Below are 24,977 nucleotides of genomic sequence, written 5' to 3' on the forward strand. Positions count from 1 at the left end.
ACACATACACACACACGAGGAGATCTGATTGCAGTATATAGGATGCTGAGTGGGATGGAGAAAGTGGACAAAGAAGATCTGATTATATGGAATACAAGAAAATCAAGAGGTCATGGAAGGAAGATGAAAAGGAAGCCTATAGAAGAGACATAAAGAAGAACCGCTTTCCATAAAGAGTAGTGGAGGCCTGGAATGGCCTGGAAAAAGATGTGGTCCACGTGAAGATGATTCATGAATTTAAGGACAAGTTGGATTATAGTAGATAAAGAGATGGAATAACATGAGAGTAGCTCCTTTGCAGTATACCACAACTAGGTAAACACACAAACACACATACATTAAATGTGATTTATTCATTGTACCAAGTTAATGAATAGAGGAAAAGAAGAGCAGCAAGAAATTATCATTGCTTCATGATCTTTTCTCTGAAATAGGGTGATTTGTTTCTTGAACATAAAAAATCTAATTGTATACATTCTTTTTTTTGGGGGGGCAGGGGTGAAATTATTTAATTTGACACTGTACTGAGCTTTTCTTTTTATTTTCATTAGCAAATTCTTAGCACTGAGCTAGAATACAAGAAGTTAAAGCTTGCAACAGCTTGTACTATATGGAAGACTGTATCTGCATGAGTGTATGCAATAGTCAATGATATTATTATTATTAATCTTTACAAATAAAGTTATATTTACAAAGATACAAAGAATTTTAATCAAACATTGACTGTAAGCCAAGCCCCCCTAAAGCTACACTTCTTTGAGAACAGCTTCATTGTTTACAGAAAATCTCTGAACTGTTCAATCCTGTATAGCTCATAGCTCATGCGTTTACAATCATATACACACACCTTAATCATTATGTCATTTACATTTAAAAAAAAAAAAAAAATATTATTATGTTTATATTAATATCAAATATTATTTGTTAAGTTGAAATGAGTCTTTTAAATTTACATTTTCCAACATCAGTTGCATTAAAATAATATACTTCCAGTAACCATAAACACTGGATCATTTACTTCAAACAGAAATGTAAATACTAGCAAATCAACTATAGCAATCTAAAAGGCTGACTAATTCACATTTTACTCTATAAGTATTGCCAAATTACTACAGTAATTGGGATGATGTTTTTTTTCTCTAGTCAGGATATGAAATCACATGGGAATAACTCATCTTTTTCTTTTGTGGCAGCAAATAATGTTTACTGACTCACTATATACACCCTGCCTTCACCTGCCCTGTTTGGTTTACTGCGTGGTGTTATTTACTTATTACCATTATAGTAATGTAATTGCATGTTTCTTTTCCATTTTTTTTACTTTCATTATCTTTGGTTTCATTACAATATAGTTACTATTTGATTAATTTTCATAAAACCTAAGCTAGGAATGAAAGCTCAAAAATAATGATAATATGTAACCACAGCAATAATACAATAATAATAATAATAATAATAATAATAATAATAATAATAATAATAATAATAATAATTAAAATTATAGTTCCACCACAAGCTACTACTACAGTATTACTTGTATTATATATATACTACAACTGTTACTGCTACTATTGATACAGTTGCTAATTGTAAGATTTTCAAGACTAATATTTGTTACTATTGATACAGTTGCTAATTGTAAGATTTTCAAGACTAATATTTGTATGATTCCTGAAGATCAAAATTGCCATTACTTGATGCCATTATTAGTCTCTTTTAAAGAAGTTACAAACCATAAACAAGCAGCATGTTGTGGGCATTTCTATTTTATAGGCTTTAATCTATCTTTACAGAAAAAAAAAAAAAAGGGAAATTGACAAAAAGCATAGCCTTGTTTCTCTACAGATACTATAAATGTGCTTAGTCAGAGTATTAAATCAATGGAGTAGTAAATGTAAGATAGTCTTCCTTTTCAGTTTCTAATCAGGGTGGCTCAAGAGTAAAAGCATTTTTTCTGTATGGTAACAAATGTGTTAAGTTATATAGTATTCCCATTTGAAACTGGCCGATCGGGTGTTGGCAGAAGTGGGTCAGCCCCGCCCCGCACCTTGCCACACACTCTCAACACCTCTTGCTTCCTCTCGTATGTCAGCTATTTACTACCTTTAAATGAATTTAATTAAATAATTGGATAATTCAATAAGGTCATATAGTATTAAGATTGTTTTGTTTTTAGGATAATAACAAAGATTTTGTATAAATACCATGACACTTGACAATGTTGTATTCCAACGTTGTCAAGTGTCGTGGTATATTTATTCAATATTTGTTATTATCCTAAAAATGAATCAATCTCAACACTATATGATCTTACTGAATAATCCAATTATTTAATTCAATTCATTTAAAGGTAGTAAATAGCTGACATATGAGAGGAAGCAAGAGGTGTTGAGAGTGTGTGGCAGAGTTGCGGGGCAGGGCTGACCCACTTCTGGTGACACCCTATCAGCCAGTTTCAAATGGAAGTATACTTTAGTTATGTTGCTTTCCATCTACAAGATACTGTGACCTGTTTACTTTCTAGTTCTATGATCACATGTTAATAAGGCAACTAAATACTCTACTACTTCTTAGCTGTGCTTTTAAACTGCTTAAGGTAAAAGGAAACAAATCAAAGCAATCACCCCAGTGTGTGTTTGTTACAGTTCACTTTAGCTTCAATGATCTAAACATTCTTAAGGCAACTGAATACCTTCAGCCAGTTCCTCAATGGTATTTACAAAATAGTCAAGGTCTTGTGAGGTCACCTGGGAGCTCTGGAGGACAAGGCGGAAGAAGTTAGGGCGTCCCCTCAGTGGTTGGTAAGTCACCATCATCCTGCCCTCACGGACCATCTTCTCTTTAAGACAGGGTGCAACCTGGAAGGGTGAGAGGGAAGTTAAAGGGAAGAAATAGGTAGTGAAGTAAAGGAGGGACGATAGCAGCAATGAAGCAATGTCATCATTCCTTCTCTGAACATTCTTACTTCCCTTTTGATAAAGCATGATCTGTAGGGGGAAAATGTATTTACCTAGTTGTTGTATACAGGACTTAAGTTAGTCTCATGTTATCCTGTCTCCACAACTACTTATATCCAGATTAGCTTTAAAGGCATGGATCTAAGAGGAGTGGATCTATACATTGTTTTGCCTTGGGGAAATGCTGGAGAATATTGGGCTGCCAAGCTTGCTGGGAATTGGGACCAATATAGAGCTATGTCGAGTAGGACTCCTCCTCCCTACTACTTGAACTCTTTTAACCCCTTGGATATGGACCTCCTACAAGAAATTACCAAGCTACAGGAGTGGAGCAAAAAGTGGCTGCAATTCAATGAAGAAAAATGTAGTCATGCACCTTTGGAGGGGAAATCCAGCATACCAATAACACATGGAAAACACTCCACTACCCACCACAGAGGCAGAGAAAGACCTGGGAAAATATGTTACCAGGCTACCAGTGAAGGCAAAATCCATGCCAATAACAGTGGAGGGGTAAAAAGGAGAGTATCAAGACACCTCTCCACTTGAAATTGATCTCTCTTCTTCTTTCCTTTGTCAGAGCAGTGTCTAGCAGACTTTTCTGTTGTTTTGTTTTTGCCCTTGAGCTGCCTCCCTTGCTGAAAAAAAAAAAAAAAAAAAAAAAAAAGCTTCTGAGGAGAGACAATGAGAAGTATGTCAGGAGTCTCACTGAGGATGATGAGGGCCATTTCAAGGCAAATGTCCTCTGATCTGCTTATCGAACCCTGAAGAAGCTCCACTCTGAGCCTCCCTCTCAGTTAAGTGCTGTCCAAGCCACAGATGGTTGCATCGTATCAGACTTGGATGGGCAGAGAGCTTATTGGTACTTTGAGCAGTTGTATGTAAGTGAATGACCCTGAGTGGGCAGCTTCCAGATGTTGGGTTGCAAATGGGGGATGCTGATCCATCCATTGACAAAAACCCACCCTCTCTTGATGTAGGGAGAGAGATTGGCAAGGGTGAGGGTAGGAAAGACAATTGCCATTTGTAACAGTGGTGCAGAACTGCTCAAATCTGGAGGTAAGGCCATGATCTGCAGGTTGCATGCAGTCTTGACTATATAGCATATAGCAATCTGATACCATTCCTCTTTACTGAAAGAGGGGGCTGGTCTTGCCTATTTGGAAAGAAAAGGGAATTGCCAAGACTGCAACAACTAACATGGTATTACATTATTCAGTATGCCAAGCAAAGTACTTATCCATCTATTGCTCATACAGATTTGCAACCAGCTCCTGAAGCTGCAGAGGCCTGAAGTCTGAATTAATGCATGCATGTCTGTGATCTTTTACAGCTCCACAGGATTTCTACAAGGACAGTTGGTCTACTAACTGGCCTGTACTTGGGACTGAGAGTGCTGTGAAGTGTGTAGGGGGCATGTCAAGCTTCTTTCCCAAAACGCAGGAGTGAGACATCCGTCACTTTTCAACAGTTACATGGACTGAGTATGAGGCAGAGTAGTGAATCAGTCATTGTGGAGCATATGTTAGCAATACCTGGGTCACTGACCTACTTTTTACCGATGAAGCAGTAATTCTTGCGGAGTTGCTGGAGTTTCTGGTGATGGCTCTCAAGACACTGAAAAAAGGAGGCTTGGGACTTAAGGTCTTCTGAACCATGACCAAGGTAAAGGGGATTGGATGCATGCTAGATGAAACGGTACAATATGTCCGTGCATGTGGTAAGGACATTGGTATCTTGGAAAATTTCATGTACCTTGGTAGTGAAGTGCAAAAGAGTGGTAGGTCTTGTAAAGGAGTATTACAGCCTGCAGTGTTTAGACTTGTTCATCACAAGTAGTATATGGCATTGCCGATACCTGTGAAGAAGGACAAAGATCTGAAGCTTCCAGTTGCTTGTGCTCCCTGTCTTTCTCTATAGGTGTGAAACATGGACACTGAATAGTGACTTGAAGAGGCAGATTGATGCCTTTGGTAATAGGTGACTATGAAGAATCATGGGATATTGCTGGAATGACTTTGTGTCAAACTGGTGATCACACCATGAGACTGACTCAAAACCTGCATAGTCTGTGAATGCCAACTCCAGAAAGACAGGTATGTGGCACACGATACCCGAAAACCGACCTTGCTCACCGGGTTTCTGTAAGAGACAACCCTAAGTGGAGGAGGCCAAGGGGACGCCCACAGAGTTTGTAGCTTGAGCAAGTCGATAGATCCTCCTATGAGGTATTTAGGATGGGAAGAGGGCCTACTGGAGACTTGTTCAGAGGAGCCCGTGGGGGTAATATGATGGCAAGGCGACGCACCCCTGGCGTATGCCCCTATTGATTGAGTGGCTGATCTGATGTCTTCCTTCCAACTGTTGTCTGCTTAGCATCCTTCATCAATGGTGTGTGTGTGTGTGTATATTTACCTATTTACCTGTTTGTAGTATACAAGAACTGAGCTCAAGCTCGGGCAGTCCTGTCTCCCAATCTATATTTGTCCAGCTTTTCCTTCATTTTATGGACACTGCCCACTTCAACAATGTCATTGCTTAGTCCATTCCATGTATCCACACTCCAGTGAGAAAACTGTACTTCTTTAAGTCTTTCCAACAAGTCCCCTTTCTCAGTTTCTTACTGTCTCCTCGCAGTTGCCGCCTCCCTTCCATCTCGATTAAATAATTTCTATCCAACACTTCCATTCCACTCATATTCCTGTACAATGCTATCAGGTCTCCTCTTTCTCTTCTCTCTTCCAGTGTTGGTAAACCCAGTTCCTCTCAGAATCCTCTGATCTAGTCTCGTATGGCAGGCTTTATAATTCTGGTACCATCTTAGTCACAATCCTTTGAATCCTTTCAAGATTCCTTATATCCTTTTTCTTGTGTGGTGACCAGACAACTGTTGCATACTCTAGCCTTGGTCTAATCAATGTTATTATTTTCTTCATCATGTCCCCATCCAAGAAGTGAAATGCCACTCCAATATTTTGCAGCAGACCATGTTTCTCCAGATATCTTGTTTATGTGCTTCTCAGGTGTCAGTGTATCTTGTATTATAATTTCTAAGTCTTTTTCTTCCTTCACTGTGTTGATGATTCTTCCTGCCATCTTATACACTTCACGTGGTCTATTATAACTCTTGTCAATATTCATTGTGTGACACTTCTTTTCATAGATCTCCATTTCCCATTTTTTACCCCATTCATGTATCATTTAAATCTTCCTGCAGTTTCTTACAAACATCCTCATCTCTTATTTTTCTAAGTAGTTTGGCATCATCTACAAACATACTCTTTATTTTTTCTGGCATGTCATTTATATATATCAAAAATATTATAGGCACTAACACTGATCCCTGTGGAACTCCACTTGTGACCATTCTCCATTCCGATATCTCATCTTTCAACACTGTCCTCATTTCTCTGTTTGCTAGGTAATTTTTCACCCATTCTGTCATTTTTCTCCCCAATCCTCCTCTATTTTTTTTTTTTTTGTGTGTGTGTGTGTGGGTACTGTAAGGCATGTTTTGGACATCTTTGGTACTTTGGCTGTCTCACAAATCAATTTATCAAGTTTGGCTTTGAATTCATGGATATTTTTGGCATGAAGTACAGCTTTTTTTATTAGTTCATTCCTGATATCAATGTATCGATGAAGAAAATTATGTTTCTTGATATCTGTCAGACACCACTAATTATGCGAGATAATAATTATGACTTTTGAAAATCAAAATAAATTATATCCAGTGGTTTGGGTACATGATAAAATGAGAAGCGGTTGTTATAAAAGGCCAAAGGTTAGATAAACAGGCTCTCTTGTTTCGGAAGCCATGTTGTGAATCCTTAATTAGTGAGTGACTTGTAAGGTAAATCAATTTTCTCTCCAATTATGGAAGCATCTATATATATATATATATATATATATATATATATATATATATATATATATATATATATATATATATATACCGTATATAAATATGCATAATTATGCAAGAGCACAATTAGCAACAAAACTGAGTTACCCTGAAATTCACACACAATTTAAGGATTCAAAACATGGCTTCTGAAACAGTCCTGAAACAGATCCTGTTTGTCTAATCTTTTGATCTGTTATACTGACTGCTTCTCGGTTTAAGTTTACAATGTAACCAAATCTTGAATGTAATATATTTGGAATTTCAAAAGACATACAAAGAAGTTCCACACCCATAAATTACAAAACCAAATAACTTATAGATATTAAAGGTAAAGTACAGTAATACTGTAGTGCAGCGACGGCCTGATGAACGAGCCTCCCATAACCCACTTAGCCAGTGGGGTACCTCTTTGGCCGACTCGGTAAGGAGTGGCTCTCCCGTCACGCTGGTCGCGGGTTCAATCCCAGGCAGCCGGCGAATACCCTGATCTTGATTAATTTCTCGTTTTATTTCGATATACGCAGAGGACGTGTTGAGAAATAGGAAGGATGGAAAAGAAGGTCGTCGGGGCATTACAGTGGTGGCATAGCGGTGGGCATCCTCTCCTGCAGTTCTGTTGAGCTTCCCCGAAGGGGTAACAGGTAGGATGGCCCATGCTCCGAGGTTGATAGAAAATGGGAAGTTGGAAGTATGTCTCAAAGGGACATTGTGGAGTTATGTCTCAAAAGGACATTGTCAACACACAGAAATTAATCTACATAGGGGGGAAAGCCGTGTAGTGCGGCGACGGCCTGATGAACGAGCCTCCCATAACCCACTTAGCCAGTGGGGTAGTACCTCTTTGGCCGACTCGGTAAGGAGTGGCTCTCCCGTCACGCTGGTCGCGGGTTCAATCCCAGGCAGCCGGCGAATACCCTGATCTTGATTAATTTCTTGTGTTATTTCGATACACGCAGAGGACGTGTTGAGAAATAGGAAGGATGGAAAAGAAGCTCGTCGGGGCATTACAATACCTCGATTTACGAGTCCCTTGCTTTACAAATGTTTTGATTTACAAGTAAAAACGAATCACTAGAAAAGCCTTGGTTTACAAGCGGTGACTTTGTGGACGAGCATCCTGTTTGTACAAGTCATAGACGCGAGGGTGGGTTTCTTTTGTTCGCCACGAGATGAGAGCCCTCAGAGCGGAAAAGAATGAGAATATGGTCCCAGTACGCGTTGTACATTCGCAGAGGTAGCACCCGCACTCTCATGTCCACTTACGTTTGTGCTCTTGTGTGCGATCTTTATGTTTTCAGCACTACAGTGCGTTTGTTTTAGTTTATGAGTTTTTTGGTTTGCGAGCAAAATTTCGGAACGGATTAAGCTTGTAAATTGAGGTATGGCTGTGTGTGTGTGTGTGTGTGTGTGTGTGTGTGTGTGTGTGTGTGTGTGTGTGTGTATATATATACATATATATATATATATATATATATATATATATATATATATATATATATATATATATATATATATATATATATATATATATATATATATATATGAAGGTTAATTGTTAAATTTGATCCATATCTTTTACTGTGTCTTGCAGTGCCAGTTTAATAAGTGTCCATAGCAGTGCACGTAGATTGCCATGGGTGTGCATTCTTTCATTCCGGCTGCTAATTGTTTTTCTTTATCGCTCAGGTTTGAAGCTCCATCAAAACATTCACCAACAATATTTCGAAGATCTGAATTAATTAAGATCACCGATTGCCTTTGTGACTAGAGCAAACACATTTTCACCATTAGTTGTCTTTGGGCCGTATTACAAGTCAAACCCAAAAAAGTTCCGAGTCCCTACAAAGGTCGGTTTAGGGTCATAGTACAAGTCCAATCCAAGAAATTTAGGTGGGGAACTGGGGTTTATTGGGGGGAAGGTAAATTTTAAATCATTGAAAAATGGACTTCTAAAATTTCCCTTAAAAAATCCCTAAAAGAGAAAATTCCCAAGTCTCGAAAGTTAGGAAAGTCCATAACGTATACTCTTGTAATATACTACAACATAACCTAGTAGCCGCTGCAGCCAGTTTGTTGATGAGTGTCGGACGTGTCATTGGATGGCCTTCGTAGTGGAACCCTCCCCCCCCCCCAACCGCCGCCGCCCCAATCCGTCCCGCACTGCGTAATTTTCGACGGCCCACACCGCATGTTGAATATATTAAAACTACCCCAACTGAGCTTTACATAACCTAACCTCTAACTGAGGGGGGCTTCGCCCCTCTCCTAACCATTCCCCTGGACCCTCCCACATTATAACCTCCTAGGGAAAAAGACCCTAGAAGTAGAGCAACTCAAGGGAAATGTCGTTTCATTCATAATGGACGAAAATAATTCTGCAATTCTCACCAAGAGGGGAGGTGGGATCCAACAATCAACAATTACATATGGTACAATACTGCCGGTTAACCCATCTACTTGTGCAAAGCTGATGCTAGATCATTGTTAACCCGTCCACTTCGGTTAATCTTAGGGAGCACCACTCCAAACCAATATTCGCAGTAATTTAGCACGTGAAAGAATTATTATTATATTGCATTTTTGTATACGTTTTACCTTGGGGACGGGCCAGGACGGCAAACCTCGTTAATTATAAAGTTGGGTGGCTTCGATTTTCAAAGTCCATTGTTGTTTCTCGAAGGCCTCTATAGACAGACTGAGCCTGAGCACTACACCGTCTTTACGAGTTCTACGTTATTTTCTTCTCTATATTAGAGCAAATAATGACGCAAGTATTTGTATTTTATCATTTTAAAGGACTATACATTCATGAAGTATTACTACGCGGCTGCTGCCTGCTGACACGTATGCAGCAAGAACCGCAGGAGCAAGTAACCTGTACTGCTGTGGCTTTGAAGGCCGTGGTCCCATGGCCTAACCAGCCCCCTAAAACACTGAAGAAGAAAAATTAGTTTCTGTGGTGTAGTGCAAGGCAGCTATGACGCTCAGTCTGTCTATAGAGGCCCTCGTGAAACAACACCAATGGACTTAGAAAATCGAAGCCACCCAACTTTTTAGTTAACGATCGAGGCTTGCCCCTCCACAAGGTAAAACGTATACGAAAAGGCATAATTCTTTCGCGTGCTAAATTACTACGAATATTGGTTTGGAGTGGTGCTCATTAAGATTAACCCTGGCATCCTCTCGAACTCACACACTCTGAGAAGGAGGCTGCATACTCGTGCATCACTAGCTTGGGTTGATGTTTTTCCCGTTGGCAGCGTTTTATCCAGTCTAGTCTTCCTTAATTCTTTGCCCTTCGGAAATCTAAGCAGCCTCGCAGATAACTGTTTCCTCTTATCTTTGTCACACGCAGACACAGCACATAGCCTACATGTGGCTTTATAAAGAGGCGCGAATGAACGCAAGTTTATTGGCAAATGGCCACATTGGGCTAGATCGAGAGTCAATCACACGTCCACCGTCCACATAGCACACTCCGGCGAGCAACTGCTGCTAGAATTGAATTAAGGGAATCGGCAGAGTTGCCCTCGAAAAATTTTCAGTTCCGCTAAATTCACCCCCCAAAAAACGGTAGATCAGGGCCCCAAATGGGTAGATTTTGAGTAATACAATATTTATAACCTCCAAAAATGGCCAAATAGGCGTTTTCACTAAAATGCTAGAAGCTAGATGGCAAATTACCCCGCTAGATCATCACCCAAAATCTCTAAATCAAGCGAGAAAATCGCCAGAATGGCAACACTGTTTACAATCGGAGTGAATCAGTGAATCCTCATAGTGATTCGCCAGTCGTGACGTCACGCCCAGAGGTTACTTCAAAATTCGCAGACTGCCCATTTTACTCTTGGAAACGACTTTATATAGATATATATATATATATATATATATATATATATATATATATATATATATATATATATATATATATATATATATATATATATATATATATATATATATATATATATATATATATATATATATATATATATATATATATATATATATATATATATATATATATATATATATATATATATATATATATATATATATATATATATATATATATATATATATATATATATATATATATATATATATATATATATATATATATATATATATATATATATATACACACGCACACAAAGATCGGTACTATGAGCTCTGTGCTCTTCCGCAGGGGAACGGCTGGCTGTCTCAAGAGAAACCCGCAGCAGACCAAAGAGGTGAATTACACACACACACACACACACACACACACACAGAGAGAGAGAGAGAGAGAGAGAGAGAGAGAGAGAGAGAGAGAGAGAGAGAGAGAGAGAGAGAGAGAGATTGCGACAAAGAACTTACCGCTGACACCCTTTTGAAGTATTGCTGGTCATTAGCTGTCTTGATGTCCCCCTTGAGCACGGCAGCAGGGACATCACGCACGGCGGGCGGCAGGTACCAGAAACACACGTTGGTGCACTCAGGGTCCTGTAGCAGCCGCCATCCACGTCCTGTGCGCTGACTCACCTTCCCAGCAAACTCCTGCGCCAGGCTGAATACTTTTTCAACATGCTGCGCCAGCCCAGATGTTCCCTGTTGTAAGGAAGTGGGATTTCACGGAGTTGTATAAGATGGTTGACAAGTTGTGTGGGGACAAAATTATTCGATCAAAGTGAAATAAGTGTAATAAGTGGAGCTTGAATCAAGCAATTTATTTTTTTCAACATGTAAAGGTTAGCAATATGGACTATTAAGCAAGAGAGCTGACTGGTGACGTTGTGCAGGGCTATGGGTCACAATGAATGCTGACTGGTAATTATAATAGTGTCTTGTGTCATGAATTAGACTGTCAATGGTGATTTACTTTGAGGAGAGTTACAAGTCATCAATATTTATATTTGATTCGGCAGAATGTTTTCATATTATATTATTTTATTTTATTTGTTAATTCCCTTTCTCAGGAGAGTAGCCTTATGAAAAACTAGAGGACAGTTTTAAAATAACAAAAAAAAAGTGTGGAGGATTGATGTACACAAATATGAAGTTACTATAGAGACGTTTCTGGTATGGCCATCCCTTTGAGAGAGCCCTCAAGACCAGGTACTAAAAGAGATAGGTAAAAAGGTAGGTTCCGTTACTCCTTTCATATAGCCTACCCAAAAGAAAAGAAGCGACTCAAAACTATATATATATAAAAAAAAAATGAGAAAGAGGTATTAGGAAAGCTTACTAGTCCGAATAATTTACAAAATAGGTAAGAACACAGTAGAGAAAGTAATATAGAATCTTTGAAAATGAGGAGAGGTAGTAATTCATGAGGGATGCCTGATTGGTGATCCTAAAACTGATATTAAAGTCTCAAAACAAAACAAAAAGAAATGAGCTACTGGAGGGGTTTGGTTTTCTTTTAATTAAAAGAGGGTAGAACAAATGCAAACATTTCTTGGATAAGATGGTAATAACATGTAAATAAGCAGTGGAGGGTAGACCCTTCCTAAGCTTAGGAGATATATAAAGAGACATTGTGTCTGTTAGACAGTAATCAGTCAATCAGTAGGGGCATACGCCGGGGGGTGCTTCTCCTTACCCACTCTATGACGCCAAACCGGGCAAATCTCCACGCAAATATACATGTAAAATAGTAAAATGGAAATTAATCGCTTCCACTTATTTAGTTATTTCCTTTTACGGCAGTAAAACGCTCATTTGGGCATGTACAAATTTACATTGTTAAGGTAGGTAATGCAACAAAATATTGAATAGTGTGTTGACTTGCTTTGGCCTTCCACATGGTCCAGAACTTGAGCACATCAGCACGCCTCCCACACTGAAGATGCTGATCTCCTGTATCATAGGATGTGTTGTAGAACTTGTCCTGTGTGGGAAGAACGAGGGAGGAAGAGGTTAGATAAAGGAAGGAGGCAGGATGAGATTTAAAGTAAAAGGAGGAAAAATAGAGGAAGAGAGAGCAAAAAAGATGGAATGGAAAAATGTATTCAGAGAAGGAGGAAAGAGAGGATAGATGAAAGGAAGTGGAAGGAAGGAAGGAAGCAAGGAAGCAAGGAAGGCAGGAAAGATGGAAAGAAGGGATCGAGACTGAGACAGAAATTAATTGAAGGATAAAAAAGAGAAAGGAAAGATAAAATGAGGGGTAAGATTGCGTGGTAGGATGTAAGAGAAAAATAGTTCAACATTTCTTTCTAATTTAGTAAATGCTTACAAGCCACACACTCCCCCTCCCCCCACACACACACAAAAAAAGTTAATAATTATTGTCGGAGACCTATAGCCCGTTTACAAAGATCAGAACTGTATTTTACTACATGAATAAAAAGATAATTACAAAAAGTGACACCTAGTAGTTTTGATTTATGCCTGGTTGTAATACAGATTAGTAGTACATGGTTCCCAAATAAAGAGACAGATATAACCAAGATCAAGAGAATGCGAAAATCAGCAACTACGATAGTCCCCATGCAGCCTGATGGGAGGGAAAAATTCGGGCTGCCATCCTTAGCAGCAACAAGATTTGCATATATTTACATAGATGCCTAGACCACACAGATCCTACGGTCCAGATCATATTTATATATATATATATATATATATATATATATATATATATATATATATATATATATATATATATATATATATATATAAAGATAGTTGGTCTGTCCTTAACCCGATGTGAAATTACATTAAATGGTGCCAAAGACTTTGCATTTCAGCTTGAATGATTATTGGATGGAGGATGTTGCGATCAATCTTGTTTTTAAATTAATAAACATTATTGCACTGAACTGAGAAAGGTCACAGAATTGCAGAGTTCAGGGCCATAAAGAGAACAGAGAGAACTGATAGAAAAGATCTGTTTGGGTCGGATAGATCAACACGGGTAAAAAGGTGAAATTGGGGGCATACACTATAGCTGCGCGCGGCCTTGGTACTCATCTCCGTCACATTTGCGCGTGTGTCTATGATGGGTGAGAGCCTATTACCACGTGACACAGGGCAAGGTGACATCCGGTTTACCAGTTTACCTTCTCCAGGTTTTTCCAGGTACCCATGTATCAACCAGCCCGAAAGGGAAGATGAACAGTTGGATGAGCTGCACGTTGGCTGCACGGACCAGGATTCGAACCCGGACCCACGGTTTCGTAGCTAGGTACGCTAGCCACTGCACCACAGGGACATGGAAAGAAACTGCAAATGACATGATACTTAAGGCGGCAGTATTTTTGGTCTGGGTCTGGGTCTGGGAGCCCTTCTCGCGGCAAGTTCTCTGCAGCTGAGCGTGTTCGTCTTGTATTGCCGACTGGCGGCTGGGTAAACAACATGTCGGCGCCAATAAAACAAGAAATGACAGATGCAGATAACAAGATTTGGAGCCGGGAGGCCGAGGTGGCATTGCTAGAGGAAGTAGGCAGCATCAACACTTGTGGGACCCACAAGTTAAGCTCTACTAGTCTGCTCAAAACAACTTTTGAGAGAGTGGCAGAAACATTGCGGGAAATGTTTATCTCTTTGCGAGATATCGAAGGAGGTAACGAACGATTATTTTCGTGTATTATATAATCACACTATATATGTAATGCCTACGACTTGAACTTTTTCAAGAGGAGGGTATCAGGACACCTCTTCTCCCAAAACTGACCTATCTTTCGGCCACTCCTCTAACTCTTTATAGGAGCAGTGAGTAGCGGGCTTTTTTTCACATTTGTTACTTTTTTATGCCCTTGAAATGACTCCTCTGCTGTAAAAAAAAAAAAAAAAAAAAATATATATATATATATATATATATATATATATATATATATATACACACATCTATATTATCTATCTAACTATCTATCAATCCATCGATCTATCTATTTATCTATGTATATCTACCTATCAATCTGTGTGTGTGTGTGTGTATATATATATATATATATATATATATATATATATATATATATATATATATATATATATATATATATATATATATATATATATATGTGTGTGTGTGTGTGTGTGTGTGTATATAATCGGACACCACACACACACACACCACACACACACCACACACACACACACACACACACACACACACACACACACACACACACACACACACACACACACACACACACACACACACACATCTGGAATATGTTGCAAAAACAAAAGATTTTCATTGGCTTTAAAAAAGCAAATTTGGTAAGAGCTTCAACAAAAAAGGAAAACTATCCTTATGAGAAAATCCTGTGCACTATATCAAACAAAATTATCAGAGCCATCATGAATCTAATTCTATTTAAAGGAAATTTAAAGACTCAAAGGTAGTCTGTATAATAAAAGGGGAACATGAAAACGATAAATTATATTTAAGGAAGATGAAAAGACTACATTGGAACATTCACAGACACGCCAGTCCTCGTCGACAGACCGACTTGGACGGCTTGATTTCGATCGTCGATAGAGTCGGTCTGTCGGCAAAAGGACAAAGGCCCGTTCCCCCTATGGGATAAATATTACAAAAAAAAAAAAGAAATGGAACATTGCTGCTCTTTACTACATCAACATACCCTGTGCTCTATGTTCCCGACCCCTGAATTAACATTTTTCCTTAGAATGATATCATAAAAGTAAGAACAACCAAGTGAATTGAAATCAGAATAGTACACACCTTCTGGAACAAGTAAGCTGCTGAGGCAGAGTTGCAGGCCTTCAGCATGCCGGTGTGTCTCGTCAGGAACACAGAACACTGCTGGGGTGCTACAAGGAGCTTGTGTGGGTTCCACGTTATGCTGTCAGCCCTAACGGGTTCAGAGAAAGAAGGGATAAGAACTACTTCATTTTTGTTCTTACCTCCGTTAAAGAGGTTATACTTTCTGTGCAATTTCTTTGTTATCACTTGTCTCCAAGAAGGGAGATAATGTCTGTCTGACTGTCTGTCAGTCTATCTCTGTCTTTCCACTAGCAAAATATCTAAAATGCAGATTAACATATAGTCACCAAATTCCTATGAGAACATCCCTCGGCGAATATCTCAAACTGATTAACTTTTACGAACACTCAATAAAATCCTGCTTAATGATGGCGAAAAAATTAAAAAAAAGGACGACTTAAAAACTTGGGACGGCCATTTGGGAAAACCCTCCTGTGCTGTGAGGGAAGACCGTGAGTGCTTTCTGAGGTCATTAAAATAAGGCTGGAGGGTTGTCTGTCCTAGGTCATAAGTATATGGTTTCCTGCTTCTCGTAAAGGTGGTCCAATTTCTTCCCTTTCAAATCTGATAACAAATAAGTGAATGATGGCTGTCTTCTTAAAAATAGAATCATCGCCAGTTTTGTGAGCAAAATGCATTTGTCTTAACTTATATTACTTAATTACTGCTTTTTGTTATTGTTGCCTTTTTTAGAGTTGAAGTACCATTCAAGGGCAAAAAATAAATTAAAAAATTCATAAGCACCGCTCCATAAGTGAAAAGAAAACAATCCTATTGGAGAGTTAAAAAAAATGGCAAGAGCGGTGTTTTTACAGCCCGTTCTTGAAAGCGGTCATGTCGTAGGAAGGAGGAAATACAGATAATTATAGATTGTTCCAGAATTTACTATATAAAAAGTCACCGTAAAGTAATTTAACCCTGAAGTCTCGCCCCCTCGTTCATAGCTATGGGAGCTGATTGGTTGGATGAGAGAAGGGTTTGAATTAGGAGTCAGTGTTACCATAAGCGATCCACACACTATCTAATAGATTTGTCAAACTTATTGTCTGATGAAACACTGTCCCTGCATCATACACAGCTTCACACAGTACGACTGGATTGATCAAACTTCAGCCGGGTGTCTGGTAGCGCCGTATCAACATTGGGGACACGCTCACAACATGAGTAAGGAGGTAGCTTGCATTGCTATTATTCTTGCTCTTAAACTCTTAGACTCCGAAGAAAAAGAAAAGTATGGATGAAAGAATGACACACACAAGAAAAATCAAGTTTTCTCATGACGCTCTACCTCTGGCCTGGCTGCAGCATATTGACTGGTGTGCCCTCCATGGCTGCCGCTGCCCAACTGAGCAGTGAGCAATGAGCATGTCAAATTATGTTTGACAAGCGTCATGTTATACGAGAAAATATCAAACTTGTTTAATCTTCGTCAAACATATTTGATAGAGTTTGGGCCGCCTTAGAGGAAGGGAGAGGGAGGGGGCGGGACTTCTGGACCAGTTTAATAGGGATGTAATAATAAAGATTCTGATTACTCCTGCATAATGGACTTGGACAGCATAGGAGTGGGCTTGAGTAGAAAGCTGTGTGCAGAAAGACTTCAGAAGGAGTGGAAATATGCAGTTAGCAAGTTCAGAGGAGGAGTCAGCATGGAAATATCGATGTAAGATAGAAAGAGATGCAAAACTGCGGCGAAATTTCAGAATCAGAAGACAGTCCGTAAGATGGAACCTCAAAAGGCGACTCTTTCCAAAAAGGCTACGTGCATGGAACCCTCCTTATACAAGATATGCATACGCCATACAGGGGCGAACAGGATCCTATTACATAGTAACCATCTGGGAAGGCGAAAAAAAAAAAAGTTGGACACGATACAAAACGTCTAACCTCAAGGAATCAGATTTTTCTAAGAGATGAGCTATGAAGTTTTCAGTCGAGATTTTGACTTAAGGATAGACCGAAGAAGGAGACACCTTAGCGATACGGTATTAAATAATAGGGGACAAAAGTTTGGAAAGATTTGTCAAGCTGTCAGATATTTCTACCACATTCAGGAAAAAAGCAAGGTCAGAGGTTGGGCATTTCGCTGCATCTGGTCTTGAGTTTTTAATCGGTATAAAAGAGAATAGAACAGTTTGTTTAGGAAAGATCTTTAATGAAAATATAAAGAAAGTTGGAGATAAAACAGAACCCTGCAGAACACCACTCTTTATAGGTTTAAAGGTAGAAAAGTAACCGTCTACCACAGCGGAAATAGATCGTCGAGTAGAAAACGGAAATGAAAGTACGTTTTACATTATACAGTAAACTGGAATTAAATAAAGCACAAATATTCAAATTCTAAGCATAAGGCAATCTTCCATACTTTCAAATATTATTTTTTTGTACACATACTTCCTCCTCCTCCTCCTTTTTTTTTATATTCCATTTTCTGCTAATTTTCCCTCATTTTCTTTGCTTCAACTTCATTCTCCTGTTACACCTCCTCAAACACATTCCTCATTTTTATACTTTTCTCTTCGCCCTTTTCTGTATTTATCTTTCATCAGTTCCTCCTCCTTCTCCTCCCCCCCTCCTCCTCCTCCTCCTCCTCCTCCTCCTCCTACCATGCAGCATACATATTCCTTTTTTTCTTTTTAACCTATCTCTTCGCCCTTTTCTGCATTCACCTTTCACCAGTTCCTCCTCCTTCTCCCCTTCCTTTTCCTTTTCTTTCTTTCCTCTCCATCCTTCTCCTCCTCCTTCATCTCCTCCTCCTCCTTCATCTCCTCCTCCTCCTTTCACTCCTCCTCCTCCTCTTCCTCCTTCCCCTCCGCTTCTTCCATTCCCTCCTCCTTCTCCTTTTCTCCCCTGTGAATATCACTCAGAATACAAATTTCTTATTTTTTTCAACAAATCTCTTCACCCTTTTCTGTATTCACCTTTCACCAGTTTCTCCTCCTCTTTCTCTTCCTCTGGCCCATGTGGGAATTACGGGGAATGAGAAGGCTGATTGCTTGGTCAAGGCAGCGGCAGCCCATCATGCACCTCGTCCCGGTGCTTCTAGCCCCCCCCCATCATATGGGGATCTCATTCCTGCCATCCGGTCTGTACTACAGGCCGTCTGGTAGAAGAGTTGGAAGGCTCAGATGGCCCACATTAAGATGGGTGAGATTACGACCACGGCTCTGCGACCCTAGTCATACCGTAACATACGTAGCCGCCGCAATGAGACAGCGTTGACATGTCTGAGGACGGGCCACACGCGTTTAATACATGGTTTCCTCATGTCCCGGGGAGCACAGCCTTACTGCAATGACTGTTTGGTCCCTCTGCTTGTTCGGCACTTACTGGTCGAGTGCCCCAGTCTGGGTACGCGAGCGGTGCCTCACCCGATGCCAGGGTGGGTATTGAGCTTTCCATCTCGCCCTGATGCTGGAGAATGCGTATCAGTCCCCGGGATTGCTCTTTGTTGAGAGGGCTAGAGTGCTCCATAGACTTTGAGTATATTCTAGTCATTCCTTACTTTTATTTTGTTTCTACTTAATTTTTAATTGCTTTTATGAAATGCTCAATGTTGTGTTTTGAACTTTGATTTTTGTTGCATATGATAAATCGTATCCGGCGCCATCTGACCAGTGCTGTTGCGGCGCCAAGAAATATTGATCAGTCAATCAACCAACTCCTCCTCCTCCTCCTCCTTTCCCTCCCATGGGAGTACCACGCAGCATACTTATTCCTTCTTTGTAACCTTTCTCTTCCCCCTTTTCTGTATTCATCTTTCACCAGTTCCTCCTCCTTTTCCGCTTCTTCCTTATCCTTCTCCTCCTCCTCCTCCTCCTTTCCCTCACCTATGAATACCCCTAATCATACAAATTCCATTTTATTTTAGTTTATCTCTTCGCCCTTTTCTGTATTCACTTTTCACCAGTTCCTCCTCCTTTCACTCACCTGTGAATACCATGCAGCTTGTGTCGCAGGGCCGGGCTGACTAACGCCCCACCACCCCACGCCGCGTCAACGTGCAGCCAGATGCCCTCCGCCTCACACACGTCGGCAATGGCAGCCACCGGGTCAAAGGCGCCAAGGACAGTTGTTCCTTTAGAGGGAATGGAGATGGGTGGTTTGGTTATACCTGTAGTTATGGTGGTGGTGGTGGTAGTAGTAGTAGTAGTAGTAGTAGTAGTAGTAGTAGTAGTAACCCACACCCTGCCCGCCGAACCTTTGCTGGGGCCGAACTCTTGTCATACCCACTTGCTGCCGCCCCCGACACCTTGGGCCGCAAGAGTCACCATCACGGCTCGATAACTGATGACTGCGTATTTTGAGTAATTATCAAACCCAAAAGTCAGACCCACGTGTGCACCAAATGACTTTTTTCATATCGGTTACTTTATTCAATTAGCGCGAATTCAGTTAGCGCGACCGCGTTCATCCACCTAATTCTCGCGCTAAATGGGGCTCTACTGTACTTTCATTTGAAACTGGCCGGTGGGGTATTGGCCGTTGCGGGGTCAGCCCCGCCCCGCACCTTGCCATTCACCCTCAACACCTCTCGCTTTCACTCATATGTCAGCTATTTATTACCTTTAAATGAATTTAATTAAATAATTTGATAATCCAATTAAGTTTCGTTTTTAAGATAATAACAAAGATTTTGTATAAATACCACGACACTTGACAACGTTGGAATACAACTTTGTCAAGTGTCGTGGTATTTATACAAAATCCTTGTTATTATCCTAAAAACGAAACAATCTTAACACTATAATCATGACCTTATTGGATTATCAAATTATTTAATTAAATTCATTTAAAGGTAGTAGATAGGTGACATATGAGAGGAAGCAAGAGGTGTTGAGAGTGTGTGGCAAGGTGCGGGGCGGGGCTGACCCCGCAGCGGCCAACACCCCACCGGCCAGTTTCAAATGGAAATACTATAGTAGCAGTAGTAGAAGTAGTAACAGCAGAGTAGTAGTAGTGGTAATTGTAGTGGTAATGGCAATTTAATTGCCCCCCCCCACACACAAAAAAATGCATGCACACATGCACAAATTGATAAATAAAAAAAATGAAGAAAAGATTAGAGTTTAAATCTGTAGAAGACTACTGAAAATGGAACATTGATCCGCATCAGGTTGGATTATGCAGCAGTAGTGTAAAGTTGGGGGCATACGCTATAGCGGTGCGTGGCCTCGGTGCATGTCTCTGTCGCGTTGATCCTTGAGCCTGTGATGGGCAAGAACCCATTACCCAGCAACACAGGCCCTGTGTAACATCCGGGTTATCACAGTTTACCGTCCCCAGGTACCCATTTATCGGCCAGCCACAAAGGGAGGACGAACAGCTTGGTGAGCTGCACGCCGACTTTCCGAACCGGAATTCGAGCCCGAGTTCGTGTATTCGTAGCCAAGCATACTAACCACTTCACCAAAGAGGCGTCGGCGTAGCTCATTTCCTGTATATCACAACTAAGCAATATAACAATGTTGACACACACACATACCTGTTGTCGCACACACCATGATGATTGTTGACCCTTTCTTTTTCTCCTCCTCAATGCATGTTTTAAGATGATTTACATCCATTCTAGAAGCAAGTAATAAACATAAAAAATGACAATCTTTCTTTATATATTAGTATCCATTTATAGATCGTTTACTTTGTATTTGCCAGTTCACTACACCAAATAAGCTGCTCACCTCCCTGCCTCATCTGTGCGTATAAGGATGAGGTTCTCACTGCCAATGCCTAGAGTCATGGCAGACTTCGCTAGGGAATAATGAGCGTCAATCGATGTAAAGGCAACTAGGCGACCCAGAGCACTGATACCCTTTGTCTGTAAATATATAGGACACATAGATGGATCTTGGAGTAAATCGTAAATCCGTTAGGGACAAACAAGTATGTAATATATCAAATAATAGGGGAAAAATAGAAAGGAATGAATATATTGTGCGTTGTCAAATAATACGATCTATTCACACTGTTGTCCACTGTGTCAAGACATGAGAAAGAGTAAGGAAGGAAAACAAAGAGGCTCGATTTTAAACTCTCGTTCATACCTTGGCTTCAGGGAAGGCGCGGTATCTGGCCAGGAGCATTCCATACATGTTGCTGATGGAACCTCCGGGTGAGAAAAGTCCATCGTGTTTGGTATAGCCAACAAGGGACGCCATGACTGACAGAACCTGTATGAGTGATAGGTGGTAGTAGTAGTAGTAGTAGCAGTAGTAGTAGTAGTAGTAGTAGTAGTAGTAGTAGTAGTAGTAGTAGTAGTAATAGTAGTAGTAATAGTAGTAGTAGTAATAGTAGTAGTAGTAGTAGTAGTTATTGTTGTTGTTGTTGTTGTTGTTGTTGTTGTTGCTGTTGCTGTAAAAGTATTAGTATTAGAAGAAAAAAGGAGGAAGAAGAAAAAGAAGAAAAAGAAGAAGAAGAAGAAGAAGAAAAAGCAGAAAAAAAGAAAAAAAAGAAGAAAAAGAAGAAAAATTAAGAAAAAGAAGAAGGAAAAGAAGAAAAAGAAGACTCCAAAAACTCTTAAGCCTCGGGGTAACCTTTGGCTTGACGCTAGTTTGTCCGGCTGTCCGCCTCCCGTTATTGGGGCCCGGGTTCGAGTCTCGAGCTAATTTTGGGTAAAAAGATCTTTTGAGTAGACCAGTTTCTTGTGTTTCGCAAAAGGGATATACCATCTAGAACACTGGTGGCAGCGGTGGGATCTATTCCTGAGTTGTGTTTCCTAATGAAGTTGAAGGTGATCTTAATGGGAAAACGGAAACCGTGTAATGACCCAATATGCGAGTAAAAACTCCAAAAGGACCTTAATTAAGCCTTGAACCCTTTGGCTCGAGGCTAAGCTGTTCATCTCCTGTCTTTGAGTCTCAGGGTCGAATCCCGGGCGGAATATTGAGAAAAAAAATCTATTCTCTGGAAAAGATCAATATACCATGTGCATCGAGTAATTGAAATAATCCCTTAAACCTAAAAGTAGCATTTATACGTAATCGTGATGGAAGGTAATGGCGGTGATGGTCGCTGTGGCAGTAGCAGTGGTGGTGGTGGTGGTGATACGGAAAGAAAGAGGAGGAGCTAAATGAGGTGCTTTTGCCTGAAACTTAACTTTTTAGAAATTCTATTAATGTGTAATGGTGCAGTCTCTCTCTCTCTCTCTCTCTCTCTCTCTCTCTCTCTCTCTCTCTCTCTCTCTCTCTCTCTCTCTCTCTCTCTCTCTCTCTCTCTCTCTCTCTCTCTCTCTCTATATCTATATATATATATATATCTATATATCTATCTCTATATATATATATATATATATATATATATATATATATATATATATATATATATATATATAAACACACACACACACACACACACACACACACACACACACACACACTACTTGGAGTCACCCTGGACTGCAAGCTGAGCTGGGGCAAGCACGTCACCACCATCAGCAGGGCGACTTCCTACAAACTTTTCATGCTGAGGCGCATGAAAGCACTTGGAGCCCCCCAAAGGACGCTCAAGGACCTGTACACCACCTTCATCCTCTTCAGACTCCTCTACGTCACTCCTGCTTGGGCTTCCTCCATCAACAATACCCAGCAACACCAACTGGAGAGAGTGCAGAAGCGGGCTTACAGACAGATTCTGAGCAGTTCTTACACCAATTACGAGAACACACTCACCCAGCTGAACTGCCCACCCTTCAGGACCGATACCACATACACCAAACCAAATTCGGCAAGTCCTTCCTCCACAACCCCTGCCATAGAGACCTACTCCCACCCGCTCTCACTTCCCCCACAAGACCCACAAGACACCACAATATTGTAGTCCCAGTCAGAGCTCGGACAGACAGGTACCGGCTTAGCGCGATACCGACACTGGTGAAGGCCATTGACACCTCAATGATCACATGACCCCTCCACCCCTACACACACACACACACACACACACACACACACACACACACACACACACACCACTCTTCCCCACTTCCCCCATTACTCATCACATGAAACTTATTGTATTGTATTTTGTGTATTTTCATCCTTATGGCTGCCAACAAGTGAATAAACCATTTATTATTATTATCATTATTATTGTTATTATTATTATTATTATTTTTATTATTATTATTATTATTATTATTATTATTATTATTATTATTATTATGATTATTATTATTACACACACACACACACACACACACACACACACACACACACACACACACACACACACACACACACATACGAGGGGCGTTCAATAAGTAATGCCCCTGACCCACTTCTAGTTGTCTGATCTAGCTGATATTTAGCATGTGCAATGACTTATATCTCTATGGATAATGTGGCAAATTACAGCTCTGAACTAGTTTTGGTTTCTCATTTACAGGTGTTTGAACTGAGTCAGGTGTGAAATGGAGCCTGTTGAGTGTCGCGCAGTAATCCGGTTTTTGTATTTGAAAGGACGCACACCACAGGAGACGTTTGACGAAATGAAAGAAACTTACGGTGATGATGCCCCATCATATGACCTTGTAAAACGCTGGCATCGTGAATTCAAACATGGCCGGAAGTCTGTGGAAACAGCTCCCAGACCTGGTCGCCCTCCTTCTGCCATTGATGAGGCATCTGTCTGCCAAGTTGAGGCTGCCATTTTGGAAGATCGGCGAATTACTATTCGCCAAATAGCCCAAGAGGTCAAGATTAGTACAGGGTCTGTGGAAACTATCATTCGTGACCATTTGCATATGCATAAGGTGTCTGCCAGATGGATTCCCAGGTTGCTCACACCTTTCCAGAAGCGAGAACGCGTCGATTGTTCGAGGATGAGTTTAGAGATGTGCCGAGAAGACGAGTCAACGTTTTTCAAAAGACTGATTACACAGGATGAAACTTGGGTCCATCACTATGATCCAGAGACAAAAGCCCAGTCAATGCAGTGGAAGCACGTGGACTCACCACCGCCAAAGAAGGCAAGGGTGCAGCCCTCCGCTGGCAAGGTCATGCTCACAGTTTTCTGGGACCAGGACGGAGTAGTGATGACAGATTTCCTGGCAAAGGGTACGACAATTACAGGAGCCTATTATGCTTCACTTCTGAGGAAATTGAGAGAAGCTATCAAAACCAAGAGGCGGGGGAAGATCAGCAAAGGTATCCTCCTACTGCAAGACAACGCTCCGGTCCACAACTCGCATGTCGCCAGATCAGCAGCACGGGCGTGTGGCTATGAAATTCTCCCCCATCCTCCCTACTCTCCTGACCTTGCACCCTCTGACTTTCATCTCTTCCCAGCCATGAAGTTGTTTTGAAAGGAAAGCGTTTCCCAGATGATGCAGCCCTGATTTCTGAAGTCACGTCGTGGTTGGAGGACCAACCTGGAGTGTTCTACAACAACGGTCTCCAGAGCTGCA

The 24,977-nt window shown here is 40.5% G+C and overlaps 1 protein-coding gene across 1 annotated transcript in view; it reads right to left on the reverse strand.

Moving 5' to 3' along the window:
* Positions 1-652: 652 nt before the first annotated feature.
* LOC127004523 (cysteine sulfinic acid decarboxylase-like) overlaps positions 653-24,977 on the reverse strand; it is a 52,692-nt gene continuing 28,367 nt past the window's right edge. Inside the window, exons 5-12 of the mRNA XM_050872341.1 lie at positions 21,622-21,747; positions 21,259-21,395; positions 21,063-21,145; positions 19,508-19,655; positions 15,536-15,665; positions 12,638-12,736; positions 11,224-11,454; positions 653-2,858 (exon numbers count right to left, since the gene is read on the reverse strand). Of these exons, the coding sequence (XP_050728298.1) occupies positions 2,676-2,858; positions 11,224-11,454; positions 12,638-12,736; positions 15,536-15,665; positions 19,508-19,655; positions 21,063-21,145; positions 21,259-21,395; positions 21,622-21,747 (1,137 nt within the window). The 3' untranslated portion in view covers positions 653-2,675. The remainder of the gene's footprint in view (positions 2,859-11,223; positions 11,455-12,637; positions 12,737-15,535; positions 15,666-19,507; positions 19,656-21,062; positions 21,146-21,258; positions 21,396-21,621; positions 21,748-24,977) is intronic.

This window comes from Eriocheir sinensis, chromosome 3, assembly GCF_024679095.1.
Source record: "Eriocheir sinensis breed Jianghai 21 chromosome 3, ASM2467909v1, whole genome shotgun sequence".
Classification (NCBI taxonomy): domain Eukaryota; kingdom Metazoa; phylum Arthropoda; class Malacostraca; order Decapoda; family Varunidae; genus Eriocheir; species Eriocheir sinensis.